The 15,346-nt window shown below is 44.9% G+C and overlaps 1 protein-coding gene across 1 annotated transcript in view; it reads left to right on the top strand.

Annotated features, from left to right (window-relative positions):
* crtap (cartilage associated protein) overlaps window positions 1-15,346 on the top strand; it is a 56,020-nt gene that overhangs the window by 28,952 nt on the left and 11,722 nt on the right. Inside the window, exons 5-6 of the mRNA XM_070889277.1 lie at window positions 3,733-3,878; window positions 8,529-8,612. Coding sequence (XP_070745378.1) covers window positions 3,733-3,878; window positions 8,529-8,612 — 230 coding nt within the window. The remainder of the gene's footprint in view (window positions 1-3,732; window positions 3,879-8,528; window positions 8,613-15,346) is intronic.

Consider the following 15,346-nt stretch of genomic DNA (forward strand, 5'->3'; position numbering starts at 1 on the left):
CATCCCTCTGCCAAGCTAGTTTAAACCCTCCCCAACAGCACTAGCAAACCCCTCCGCGAGGATATTGGTCCCGGCTCTGTCGAGGTGCAACCCGAGGTGTAGGCTTATACAGGTCCCACCTGCCCCAGAAGCGGTGCCAATGCCTCAGGAAACTAAAGCCCTCCCGCCTGCACCATCTCTCCAGCCACATATTCATCAGCTCTATCCTCCTATTTCTGTACTCACTAGCTCGTGGCACTGGGAGTAATCCGGCGATTACTACCTTTTGAGTTCCTGCTTTTTAATCTCTCCCCTAGCTTCCTAAACTCTGCCTGCAGGACCTCATCCCTCTTCCTACCTATGTCATTGGTACCGATGTGGACCACGACCTCTGGCTGTTCACCCTCTTCCCCCCCCAGAATACCCTGCAGCCACTCAGTGACATCCTTGACCCTGGCACCAGGGAGGCAACATACCATCCTTGAGCCTGTCTACTCCCCTGACTATCGAATCCCGTACCACTATAGCTCTTCCATTCTTCTTCCTCCCCCCGCCGCAGGTGAGCCACCCATGGTGCTGTGGATTTGGCTCTGGCTGCACTCCCTAGATCCAGCGTCTCCCTAGAACAGAGTGCTGGTTAGAGAGCGAGATGGACTCGGGGTACTCCTGCACTACCTGCCTAGTCCTCCTCTTCTGTCCAGGGGTCACCCAATCCCTATCTGCCTGCACACTATTAAGCTGCGGGGTGACCGCCTCTAGAACGTGCTATCCACGTAGCTCTCAGTCTCGCGGATGCACCGCAGTGACCCCAGCTGCCGCTCAAGCTGCAAAACACGGAGCTCGAGTTGGTGCAGCTGGAGACACCTCCTGCACATGTGGTTGTCCTGGCTGTGCGAAGCTTCCAGGATTTCCTACATGTCACAGTATGTACAATCCACGGGACTGAGCTGCCCTGCCATCTCTCTAGTTACACTCGCAACTATCAAGTAGAAGCTCTAAGTTCTAAACTTTAGCAAAACATACCCAGTTGCTACTCAGCAAACAGCCGATTTAAGCAATCAACCTCCTTTCTCCTCTGGTTCACAATAACACGTTTCGAATAAGCACGAGACTTCATAGAGTTTACAGAACAAACTTTATTGATGTACAGTAAAGGTGATCAGATTTAACTGCATACCGAGAGTAACTTTTTTGGTTTCTGTATTTTTCGAGCCCTCTCTCAAACTGTTGAAAACCATGCTTCTTTGCACACTAGTACAAAAGCAAAATACTGCGGATGCTGAAATCTGGAATAAAAACAGAAAATGCTGGAAAGCTCAGCAGGTCAGGCAGCATCTGTGAAGAGAAAGCAGAGTTAATGTTTCGGGTCGATGACCCTTCTTTATTCACCATATTTTGACTACATCAATGGAAAATGAAAATGTTATAGATAAGTCTGTATGATGTATCTATTCCGCAAATCCTTTGAAAACAGAATATCTATGTAAACCATTTGCAATTGTTTACCTCAGAACTACTCCCCTACACGAGACTTCCTGACTTAACATTTGTTAGCATCCTTGAAGTAAAAGCTGTAACAACTCCTATCTGTATCTAGTGGATCTCTACCGTAAAACTAAACCACTCATGGGTGACATATAACATAAGAACATAAGAATTAGGAACAGGAATAGGCCATCTAGCCCCTCGAGCCTGCTCCGCCATTCAACAAGATCATGGCTGATCTGGCCGTGGACTCTGCTCCACTTACCCGCCCGCTCCCCATAACCCTTAATTCCCTTATTGGTTAAAAATCCATCTGTGATTTGAATACATTCAATGAGCTAGCCTCAACTGCTTCCTTGGGCAGAGAATTCCACAGATTCACAACCCTCTGGGAGAAGAAATTCCTTCTCAACTCGGTTTTAAATTGGCTCCCCCGTATTTTGAGGCTGTGCCCCTAGTTCTAGTCTCCCTGACCAGTGGAAACAACCTCTCTGCCTCTATCTTGTCCATCCCTTTCATTATTTTAAATGTTTCTATAAGATCACCCCTCATCCTTCTGAACTCCAATGAGTAAAGACCCAGTCTACTCAATCTATCATCATAAGGTAACCCCCTCATCTCCGGAATCAGCCTAGTGAATCGTCTCTGTACCCCCTCCAAAGCTAGTATATCCTTCCTTAAGTAAGGTGACCAAAACTGCATGCAGTACTCCAGGTGCGGCCTCACCAATACCCTGTACAGTTGCAGCAGGATTCCTGCTTTTGTACTCCATCCCTCTCGCAATGAAGGCCAACATTCCATTCGCCTTCCTGATTACCTGCTGCACCTGCAAATTAACTTTTTGGGATTCATGCACAAGAACCCCCAGGTCTCCAGGCACTGCAGCATGTTGTAATCTCTCCCCATTCAAATAATATTCCCTTTTACTGTTTTTTTTTTTCCCAAGGTGGATGACCTCACATTTTCCGACATTGTATTCCATCTGCCAAACCTTAGCCCATTCGCTTAACCTATCTAAATCTCTTTGCAGCCTCTCTCTGTCCTCTACACAACCCGCTTTCCCACTAATCTTTGTGTCATCTGCAAATTTTGTTACACTACACTCTCTTCCCTCTTCCAGGTCATCTATGTATATCATTACTAACACTAATTCCCTTACACAAGCACTTTACATCTCAGAAAACAGTCAATGCATTGTTTTTACCACCCTTCAAAGTCATCCTGTTTATATCTTGGGAAGCCTGTTAATCCAAGATACCAAGAAATTCGACGGTTAACCCTTCACTCCCCAAGATGTCCAACACATTTCAGGGTAGTTCCATTTAGTGAAAATGGGCTGTTTGCTCTTTGTAACCAGATGTTGTATTAGCCTTTATCTTCGGGTTCCTTGATGATCGATAATTTTAAACGCATACACAGAACATTTACGTTGGGTTGAAATTCCTCATTGATTGATTGAATTTCTAGACTTTGTGAAAATGAACAGCAGCAAGAGATCCTCTGATGCTTAAAAGCCTTGGAGAGAGTTTCCTTCACTGGTCAATCTGAGTTTATTGCTATTCAAATAGATATTCGGGGAGACGTTGTGTTCAGACCAGTACGGTCTACAGACTTTTCAGATACATTGGGATAAATCAGATTTATTTAATAAAATGGATTAATGATTAATCATATTTCTCTCCACTTGCCTGGGTCCTTTTGTTCACACTTACCATAAATCAAAGTGTTTATTGTGCAGAATGCTCTGCCTGAAAGGGTGGTGGAAGCAGATTCAATAATAACTTTCAAAAGAGAATAAGACAAATACTTGAAGGGGAAAGTTTTGCAGGGGAGTGGGACTAATTGGACAGCTCTTTCAAAGAGCTGTCACAGGCATGATGGGCCAAATGGCCCCCTTCTGCAATGTCATTCTATGAACTCAAGTTTCCTGTAACTCTTAAGACTCGTAGTCATGATTGAAAAAGATAAAGACTCATTTTTCTATAGATCCTTTATATTAAATATCTCCGAGTACCTCTCATACAATGGATTACTTTGAAACAGTGAGGGTAAATCTTGACTTGAATGGCATAAACCAGGTGATAGTGAATCAGCTGCCCATTTTACATCTCTCCTGATTAACTGCAATTCAAATAAAAATGGCGAACAATATAGAACGGGCTACCGACTCGCTATCGACACTGGGTGTGGATGTGATATAACGTGGAGCCCTTGCACTATGTAGATCTAATGCTGTCGCCTTAAGTGTGATCTGTTTGTGTTTTGCAGTCAACAATATGAAGAATGCAACCCCTTGTGTAGCGACCTACTTGCTATTTGATCCTGAGGATTCGGTGATGAAGCAGAATTTGGTGTATTACCAATACCACAAGGAGAAGTGGGGCCTGACAGATGAAGATTTCCTGCCCAGACCAGTATGTTAACAGCTGTGAAACCACATGCAGATAACCTGAACTTGATTGAAGGGAGCGGGCAGGGAAGGGAATGGGAGTCATTGGATAGAAAAGAATATAAAATGATGTAGTTTCTTTGTCAGTAATTTATGTGTCAGAATACGAATATGTCGGACAGGTAAAGATCCACTGGTTTATCCACCCTATCCCATACAACTGTGATGCTTTGAGCATCACAATATTTACACTCCTTACCCCACCCGGAAGTAATATAATCCCCTTTGAGATGCAAAAGAAACAGGTAACGACTCTGGCTGATTAGGGGAAACAAATCTGGAAAATGTCTCTCCAACCACATTAGACGATCAAAACTAGTCCAGGAAATTACATTGGCTGTGATTAATGTTATACAATCCCTACCTCCTGTGCAAAGTGATCTCTGACTCAGTCAGAAATAGGTCCAGCTCTCGCTTGATGGTGATTCACTGAATTCCATTCACTGCACGAGACGGCAGCCTGTTCCAGAGGTTTACTATTCTCTGGAAAAAGCTCCACCTCCTAAAATCTAACTAGTTCTGGCCTTACATAACTTGAGATTTGAGATCCTTGGTTCTCCCCACTCAATCAATAAGGTGCACATTGAATCAAACTGTCTACGCAAACATAATCTATTCCCTTCATCATCGAATAAACAGCGATCAAATCACCCCTAACTCTACGTTTCTCTAAAATGTAGCATCCCTGCTCTTTTAGCCTATTTTGGTAACAAAGATGCTTCAAATTGGGAATCAATCTTGTATCCCTCCTTGCACACCTTTTCCAAAGCCTCAATATCACCCACCATGTGGGAGACCAAAACTGGACACAGCATTCTAACTGAGGCCTGAACAAGGTCTTGGACAAAGACAAAATAGTATGCTTTGTCTTAAAGTGAATTTTCCTGTGACTACACCCCAATACCCTATAATAGTATTAGTCTGAATCTCGCCAATGTGGTGTGTGGGGCAATGAGGCATATATTCAAATTCATCTGCAAAAATGAAATTTTTAAAGGGATGGGGATTTATTTTTAAAATGAAAGGAAGCTTTAGCAAGAGTTTCTATAGGTATATAAAAAGGAAAAAAGTGGCTAAAGTAAATGTTGGTCCCTTTGAGGACAAGACCGGGGAATTAGTAATGGGGAACATGGAGATGGCAGAAATTCTGAACAAATATTTTGTATCAGTCTTTACGGTAGAGGACACAAATAATATCCCAACAGTGGATAGTCAAGGGACTATAGGGGAGGAGGAACTTAACACAATCACAATCACTAAGGAGGTGGTACTCAGTAAGATAATGGGACTAAAGGTGGATAAATCCCCTGGACCTGATGGCTTGCATCCTAGGGTCTTAAGAGAAGTAGGGGCAGGGATTGTGGATGCAATGGTTGTAATTTACCAAAATTCCCTGGATTCTGGGGAGGTCGCAGTAGATTGGAAAACTGCAAAAGTTTAAAAAAGAAGGCAGACAAAAAGCAGGAAACTGTATACCAGTTAACCTAACATCTGTGGTTGGTAATCCATTATTAAGTCCATTATTAAAGAAGCAGTAGCAGGACATTTGGAAAAGCATAATTCGGTCAGGCAGAACAGCAAAACAGCATGGGTTTATGAAGGGGAAGTCATGTTTGACAAATTTGCTAGAATTCTTTGAGGATGTAACAAACAGGGATAAAGTGGATGTGGTGTATTTGGACTTCCAGAAGGCATTTGACAAGGTGCTGCACAAGATAATAGTTCACTGAGTTGGGGGTAATATATTAGCATGGATAGAGGATTGGCTAACAAACAGAGACAGGATAAATGATTCATTCTCGGGTTGGCAATCAGTAACTAGTGGGGTGCCGCAGGGATCAGTGCTGGGACCCCCAACTATTTACAATCTATAATAACGACTTGGAAGAAGGGACCGAGTGTAATGTAGACAAATTTGCTGATGATGCAAAGATGGAAGGAAAAGCAATGTGTGAGGAGGACACACAAAATCTGCAAAAGGACATAGACAGGCTAAGTGAATGGGCAAAAATTTGGCAGATGGAGTATAATGTTGGAAAGTGTGAGGTCATGCACTTTGGCAGAAAAAAAATCAAAGAGCAAGTTATTATTTAAATGGAGAAAAATTGCAAAGTGCTGCAGTACAGCGGGACCTGGGGATCCTGGTGCATGAAACACAAAAGGTTAGTATGCAGGTACAGCAAATGATCAGGAAGGCCAATGGAATCTTGGCCTTTATTGCAAAGGGGATGGAGTATAAAAACAGAAGTCTTGCTACAGTTATACAGGGTATTGGTGAGGCCACACCTGGAATACTGCATACAGTTTTGATTTCCATATTTACGAAAGGATATACTTGCTTTGGAGGCAGTTGAGAAGGTTCATTCGGTTGATTGCGGAGATGAGGGGGTTGACTTATGAGGAAAAATTGAGGAGGTTGGGCCTCAACTCATTGGAATTCAGAAGAATGAGAGATGATCTTATCAAAACGTATAAGATTATGAGGGGGCTTGACAAGGTGGATGCAGAGAGGATGTTTCCACTGATAGGGAGACTAGAACTTGGAGGCACAATCTTAGAATAAGGGGCCGCCCATTTAAAACTGAGATGAGGAATTTCAGAGGGTTGTAAATCCGTGGAATTCGCTGCCTCACAGAGCTGTGGAAGCTGGGTCATTGAATAAATTTAAGACAGAGATAGACAGCTTCTTAACCGATGAGGGGTTATGGGGAGTGGGGAATGGGCAGGGAAGTGGACCAGAGTCCATGATCGGATCAGCCATGATCGTATTAAATGGCGGAACTGGCTCAAGGGGCCGGTTAAAATATTTCTGTGCTAGATTACCAGATGGAGGATAGTCAGTGGGCACACAACACATGAGTGACTGTAACATTTGTGTGTGTGTTTACATAAATGTAGCAAAACTGGATTATGGATGTGAGGTGGATGGTAATGAGAGTTCTTGGATGATAGAAGATGAAACGAGGACAGAGTCTTGGAGGGGGATGGAGGGCGAGGGGGAGAAAGATGGGTAGCAAAAGATAAGCAAGTGGGAAAAGGGGAGAAAAGAACAGTAAAATGCATGTTGTATCAAATCATCTCGAGTTTGCCACTCAGTGGGTTTTTGAGAATGTGATGGGGTTTTCACAGGTCAATTGAGTAACTAGCAGGGTCGATAAAGAGGAACCAGTCAATGTAGTGTATTTGGATTTCCAAAAGGCATTCGATTTGGTGGCACATAAAAAAATTGCTACGCAAGATAAGGACTCATGGTTGCGGTAATGTATTAGCATGGATAAAGGACTGGTTAATGGACAGAAAACAGAGAGTAGGGATAAATAGGTCATTCTTCGGTTGGCAGGCTGTAACTAGTGGGGTGCCGCAATGATCCGTGCTTGGACCTCAGCTATTTACAATCTATATTAAAGACTTAGATGAAGGGACTGAGTGCAATATATCCACGTTTGCTGAGGATACAAAGCTAGGTGGGAAAGTAAGCTGTGAGGAGGATACCAAGTGCCTGCAAAGGACTATAGACAAGTTAAGTGAGTGGGCAATAATGTGGCAGATGGAGTATAATGTTGGAAAATGTGAGGTTATTCACTTTGGTTGGAAGAATAGAAAAAAGGAATATTTTTTAAATGGTGAGAAATTATTAAATTTTGGTGTACGGAGAGATTTAGGTGTCCTCTTACAGGAAATACAGAAAGTTATCATACAGGTACAGCAAGCAATTAGGATGGCAAAAGGCATGATGGCCTTTATTATGAGGGGGTTGGAGTGCAAGAGTAATGAAGTCATATTACAATTGTACAGGGCTTTGATGAGATCACATCTGGAGTACTATGCACAGTTTTGGTTTCCCTATCTGAGGCAGGACATACACGCCTCAGAGGTGGTGCAATTAAGGTTCACTAGATTGATTCCTGGATTGAGAGGGTTGTCCGATGAGAGATTGAGTAGATTGGGCCTATATTCTCTGGAGTTTAGAAGAATGAAAGGTGATCTCATTGAAACATATAAGATTCTGAGGGGGAATGTCAGGGTATATGCTGAGGTTGTTTGCCCTGGCTGGAGAGTCTAGAACTAAGGGGCATAGTCTCAGGATAAGGGCTCTGCCATTTAAGACAGACGAAGGGGAACTTCTTCACTCAGAGGGTGGTGAATCTTTGGAATTCTCTACCCCAGAGGGCTGTAGATACTCAGTTGTTGTGGATATTCAAGGCTGAGATAGATAGATTTTTGGACTCTAGAGGAATCCAGGGACATGGGGATCGGGCAGGAAAGTGGAGTTGAGATTGAAGATCAGCTATGATCTTATTGAATGGTGGCGCAGGTACGAGGGCCATATGGCCTACTCCTGCTCCTAATTCTTATGCCCAATTACCTCCTGTACCTCCTCAAATAAAGGGATATTGTAGTAAGCTCGTTGGCCTAGAAAAGAACAAATGGTTACAATTATTTAATGTCTCATCACATCATCAAAACTTCTCAAACCACCCCGTGCAATGAATTACTTGTGAAGTGCAGTGACTGCTGTGATGTAGGCCAGATTGCTGAGTGCATAGTGGTTTAATCACTGAACAAAGGTGTTAAATGTTGGTGTCAGTTGTCTGATTCCACTGTTAATTTGCAGGAGGCGATGCGATATTACAACCAGACCAACTTTCAGCTGCAGATGTACGAATTCGCCAAACAACATCTACAAGCTGATGATGAGGTAAGTAGCAGACACCCTGTGATAAACCATCACGGCAATTATTGGCCATTGATCAATTTGAAGAGGCTATGACGGGAAACAAATGTGTGAATTGAATGCAGTGTCACGTTGAATGAAGCTGAGCGGATTTTCCTCTGATTTGGGTTTGGGCATAAAGGAGCACCTGGGCAGGAAGGGAAATCAGGGGTACCACTATGGGCACATGACGCCCACCCCCACCTCCCCCCCCCCCCGATCTTCCTTCATGTGTGCCCCTTTCCAGCTGTGCTTGATGAGCGAAATGTCTGCCTGTCATCTCCAGACGATCCCTGGAAATCGCAGTGCGCAGCACCACCAGGACTTGCTGCATTCCTGTTTATCGATAAAATCAAAGTTATAGTGACTTATTTATGCTTAATGGGTGATGCGCACTATTTGTACTTGGGTGGGAAAATTGTACCTCAGTGTGCTGTGCCAGCGAGCGTTCACAGTTGAGAGTTCCTGCTGTTAGCTGTGCTGTTGCAGGAAGGGGGAGAGCAGATCATCATCATAGGCAGTCCCTCGGAATCGAGGAAGACTTGCTTTCACTCTTAAAATGAGTCCTTAGTTGGCTGAACAGTCCAATACGAGAGTCACAGTCCCTGTCACAGGTGGGACAGATAGTCGTTGAGGGAAGGGGTGGGTGGGACTGGTTTGCCGCACACTCTTTCCGCTGCCTGCGCTTAATTTCTGCATGCTCTTGGCGATGAGACTCAAGGTGTTCAGCGTTCTCCCAGATGCACTCCCTCCATTTAGGGCGATCTTTGGCCAGGGATTCCCAGGTGTCAGTAGGGATGTTGCACTTTTTGAGGGAGGCTTTGAGGGTGTCCTTGTAACGTTTCCACTGTCCACCTTTGGCTCGTTTGTCGTGAAGGAGTTCCGAGTAGAGCACTTGCTTTGGGAGTCTTGTGTCAGGCATGTGGACAATGTGGCCTGCCCAGCGGAGCTGATGATGTGTGGCCAGTGCTTCAATGCTGGGGATGTTGGCCTGGTCGAAGTTTGGTGCTTTCTCACCGAGGGGAATGTGCAAGATTCTCTGTCCCCGTTCACTCGCTTCCTGTTGTTTGATCACTTCCTGCTGGCTGATCACAGGAGTGCACTTTGCACACTCTGTGTGGAAGCAGGTCTTTAACAGCGAAGGAAATCTAATAGGAAGAACATACAAAAAATGGGTCTGGTTTATCCAGGTTGATTTTACTTGACACTCTGGTGCAAGATATAGATGACTTGCTTAAGGTGCTGATAAGGTTATTTACATGATTCCAGGGACTGATCACACAACCTGTACTTCAATATGCTAAGTTCTTTCCTCCCAACATTAGAACCCCAGTAAAACTGCCTACATATTTATAATTTTATTATTCTGCATGTTTTGCAATCATCTCACAAACATTTTTGTGGGAAATTAATTATTTATGTGAACAGTTTGCGTGGATTCAGATAATATAGAATTCTGGCAAACTCCAGCAGTTCATTTGCACAACATTACCACTAGGTGGTGGCAGACACGGTACTTTGGGAAAGTCTATCAGAGTGAGGCAGTACGCAGCTTTTAAACAACATTCTTCATTTGTGTTGCTTCCATTTTGAAAGTGCTGCTCAGAGAAATGGTGGAGGCTGACACTTCATTCTGAAGAAAAGTTGTCTGTGTTTGAAGTTATATTTAAACCATGTTCTACAGTGTAGGTTAATGAGGACATAACCAGAGAGTGCTTTTGTTAACTTCAGTCCCCACTGAAAGAGAGACTTGCATTTATATCGTGCCTTTCATGGCCACTGGATGTCTCCAAGCCGATGAAGTACAGTCACTGTTAAGACGTGAGAAATACGGAAGCCAATTTCCAATTTGCGCACATCAAAGTTCCCACAAATAGCAACATGATAATGAACAGATAATCTGTTTTATTGTTATGTTGATTGAGGGATAAATATTGGTCAGGACACTGGGAATAAGTCCCCTGCTCTTCTTCGAAATAGTGCAACGTGATCTTTTACTTCCACCTGAGAGAGCAGACGGGGCCTCGGTTTAACGTCTCCTCCGAAAAACGGCACCTCCAACAGTGCAACACTCCCTCAGCACTGCACTGGAGTGTCGGCCTATATTTTTGTGCTTGGGTCCCTGGAGTGGGACTTGAACCCACAGCCTTCTAACTCAGGCGAGTGCGCTTCCCACTGAACCACAGCTGACACTGAGGCACCCTTCCCAAAGAACATTGTTACCTTCATCTTTAGTACCTTGTGTGTATAAATGTGTAAAACTGCTGTCTGTGCGTGAGTGTGTAACTGCTGTCTGTGTGTGTGTGTGTGTGTGTGTAACTGCTGTCTGTGTGCGTGTGTGTGTGTGTAACTGCTGTCTGTGTGTGAGTGTGTAACTGCTGTCTGTGTGTGAGTGTGTAACTGCTGTCTGTGCGTGAGTGTGTAACTGCTGTCTGTGTGTGTGTGTGTGTGTGTGTAAGTGTTACTGGTATGTATTAGTATTCGGCAGTCCCTTGTATCGAGGATGACCCGCTTCCACACCAAAAAAGGATGAGTTCACAGGTGTTTCAATGAGGGACCTGACATTCCAGGTCTCGAACTACATACTGAAGGGTGGAAGATGCCTGTGCATGAATTATTTTAACGTGGGGTGGCCGTTGCACACCAGCCACCACACGGGCTTGACAGAGCTAGGTCTTGATCCAGTGGCAAGGGTTAACTAAGACGGCTGGAGACCAAGCTCTGCTGCACTGACCTAGTGCGCACACATGCTCCTACTATCCATAGATTGCAGTGTGGGCTGGCCCTTGCTGCCCCTGGTTCCTCGCCTCTTTGGGCCCCAAACCCTCGCCTCTCCTGGGCCCCGATCAAAAATGGAGCTGTCAGTAACAGGACATTAATTAGTCTCTTATTTTGGAGACATCAAATATCAACACATTGTTATTTGAAATATCAAAATATTAAACTCCAGCCTAGTTGAAGGGTTATTAACATCAGCAGAAACAAACACCAACTAACAGAATGAACACGATTCAGTAGGGATGTGAATAACAGCAGCTCAGAGACCCAGCTAAGAGAGCCCTATACAGTCAGCGCCTCAGTTAACCTGGCATGCCTTGATGACCCCGAGACTCAGAATGCCCACAGCGCTTGGTCTGCCCTCCAGGCCTCCATAACCTGTGCCTGCAAAGAGACGTTCGGTTACTCAATCAGGAAATACCAGGATTGGTTTGATGAGAAAGATCCAAGAGCCAATAGATCGCAAGCGCAGGGTATTTCTGAGCCTTAAACAACAACCCAACTCAGGAGCAGCAAAGCAACATTACAAACGGCTCAAGGCTGAGGTTCAACAAAAAACCCAGGACCTAAAGAACAGGTGGTGGATGGAAAAAGCACAGGAGATACAGCAGCTGGAAGACAGTCATCATATGTGAGGATTCTTCATTGCAGTCAAGGCCACCTACAGTCCAATCACCCAAGGCGCCGCCCCACTGCTGGCCAAGAACGGGGAAACACTCATCAAGGACACCGAGGTAGTCAGGGCCCGCTGGAAGGAGCACTTCGAAGATCTCCTCAATCGAGACTCTGCCTTTGACTCGAGTGTTCTCTACTCCATCCCACAGCATGCTACTCACCCCCACCTCCGTAAAACCCCAACACTGCACGAGGTAGAAAAAGCCATAAGACAGCTTAAGAACAACAAGGCTACGGGAGTGGATGGAAGCCCTGCTGAGGCACTGAAGTATGGCAGAGAAGCACTGTTGGCGCGAATACATGACCTCATCTCTCTCATCTGGAGGGAGGAGAACATGCCAGGAGATCTCAGATGCAGTGATCGTGACCATCTTTTAAAAAAGGGGACAAGTCCGACTGCAGCAACTACAGAGGAATCTCCCTGTTATCAACCACTGGGAAAGTCGTCGCTAGAGTCCTCCTCAACCATCTTCTCCCTGTGGCTGAGGAGCTCCTCCCGGAGTCACAGTGCGGATTTTGTCCCCTACTGGGCACAACAGAAATTATTTTTTCAGCGTGACAAAATGCAGGGAACAGCACCAGCCCTTATACATGGCCTCCTTCGACCTTACAAAGGCCTTTGACACTGTCAACCGCGAGGGTCTATGCAGCGTCGTCCTCCGTTTCGGATGTCCCCACGACAATATGCAGGCCGTGATCCTTACCAACGGATCCATCACGGACCCAATCCACGTCCGGACCGGGATCAAACAGAGCTGCGTCATCGCTCCAACCCTCTTCTCAATCTTGCTAGCTGTCATGCTCCACCTCAGTCAACAAGCTCTCCGCTGGAGTGGAACTAAACCACAGAACCAGTGGGAACCTGTTGAACCTTCGCCGTCTCCAGGCCAGGTCCAAGAGCACCTCATCCTCTGTCGTCAAGTTACAGTACATGGACGACGCCTGCTTCTGCGCACATACAGAGGCTGAACTCTGGGACATAGTCGACGTATTTACTGAGGCGTATGAAAGCATGGACCTTGCGCTAAACATCCGTAAGACAGAGGCCCTCCACCAACAATATAGCACCTGTGACGGGGACTGTGGTTCTCGTAATGGACTGTTCAGCCACCTAAGGACTCATTTTTAAGAGTGGAAGCAAGTCTTCCTCGATTCCGAGGGACTGCCTATGATGATTGATGAACAGCAGAATCCAACCCCTGCAGTCACTTGTGAACTCGCTGGTGTCTCAGCGGGTTGGGTGACTGAGTGAATCCCTTCCCACACACTGAGCAAGTGAACGGTCTCTCCTCAGTGTGAACTCGCTGGTGTTTTAGCAGGTCACCCGAGTGAGAGTGTTCCAGTGGACTGCCCGTGGAAAGAGCTTTAACCAATTCCACAGCCTGAAAAAACATCGCACCATGTTGTGTGTGGACGAGGCTTCAACTGATCATCCAACCTGGAGAGACACAAGGACACCCATACCATGGCGAAACAGTGGAAATGTGGGGACTGTGGGAATGGATTCAGTTCCCCGTCTGACCTAGAAATTCATCGACGCAGTCACACCGGTGGAGGCCATTCGCCTGCCCCGTGTGTGGAAAGGGATTGACTCGGTCATCTACACTTCTACTGGTATGTGTGTAAGTACTGTGTAAGTGTAACTGCTGTGTGTGTGTAATGTGTAACATTTGTGTGTGTGCGCAAGTGCTGTGCAAGTGTAGAACTGTTTTGTGTGTAAGTGCTGTGCATGTTACATAGAATATACATAACAGAACAGAAACAGGTAATTCAGCCCAACTGGTCTGTTCTGGTCAAATTTACTTACATTGGAATGGACAAGCCCTAACTACTTCTGGCTAATTTAGTGGGAATCTATCACATAAGTACCGCAACTTCACGCCGTTCCATGTGTTTCAATGGCGAGTCTCTCGGCGAGATATTGTTATAGCTCAGCTTTTGGAGGAAAAGGAAAACTCGGCAGCAACTTGCGGGTTTCTGCGATTAACTGTATGTGTGGTCGCTGGATTTGCTGTCTGATTTACACTAATAAAAGTGAACACTGTTCGCCTCACCGTTATTTCTACTGCAAAATCCGGTCCATAATTAGTGAACGAGTTGGGCTTTTACAACCATCTGACAGCTTTGTGTTCACTTTTACTGATTTTATTACCAGATTTTGTTTTAACCTGAATTCAAATTCTCTGGTGGGGGTGAACTCACCTTGCCTATTCCAGGTCTCGTGATTACTAGGCCAGGAACATGACTATTACACGTGTGTGTATGTGTGTGTGTAAACTCCCTACTGGGAGGATAAATTTATAAGATCTATCCTATCCCCTCCCCTCCCCTCTCCCTTGAACAGACGCTGAGACAAATGGGCATTGCTTGTTCAGAATCATCAGGGCTGTGGTGTAAAGATGATACTTCTGTTCTGTATAGATTAGTGGGCTATCGTGACAAGGCTCTGTGGAATAGTAAGGAACACGCTTTAAGTACTATACAGGGAGTCCTTAGAATTGCCTGTTCAAAATAAACATAAATTTTGAAGGACAAGATTGATGGTGCAACTTCTGAGACTGAATTGTTCCATGTTTTCTCATTTGCATAATTTATGTGGCGAGACTGAGCTATTTTCGCAAGAGACAGTGCCCTCTGATTCTGCAGTAATTTGTCTGCTAGTTTAAATTTCTGGCTATCCGATTTATTGGGGTGGCAAATATTCCCCAAATACAAATTTTATATATCACAGCACTGTTGCTATCTGGCTTCCCATTTGGTTCTGTGGTGAGAGTGATAGTTGCCTTTATTAAATTGTTACCTTCTTTACATTCCCAGTCAGTCACCAAGAAAGATATTTAAACTTGTTTAGATCCCATTTGTTGTCACACATCAATCTTAACTCCAGATATTAAACAAAATCTGGTCACAGCTAAAGGCTGCTTTACGAGGATGTCAAAAGTTTCTTTGAACTAATAATAATTACAAAACTGATTCAACAGTAAGTCACTGAATCAGAGAAGCAGGCCATTGAACTCAAGAGCTCCATGCTGTTGTTTTTCTCCATATAAGCCACCCAGTCTAATCCCACTTTCCACCTAATTCCCCACACCCTTTAAAATCCTACCCCGTCTAATCCCACTCTCCTGCTCACTCCGTGTTCTTTAATATCCTACCCAGTCTGATCCCACTCTGCAGGTCACTGCCTACACTCTTTAAAATCCCACCCAGTCTAATCTCACTCTCCTGCTCAGTCTAATCCTACTCACCCCTCACCCCCCCTCCTT

The sequence above is a fragment of the Pristiophorus japonicus genome, chromosome 1 (assembly GCF_044704955.1).
Source record: "Pristiophorus japonicus isolate sPriJap1 chromosome 1, sPriJap1.hap1, whole genome shotgun sequence".
NCBI classification, from domain to species: Eukaryota; Metazoa; Chordata; class Chondrichthyes; family Pristiophoridae; genus Pristiophorus; species Pristiophorus japonicus.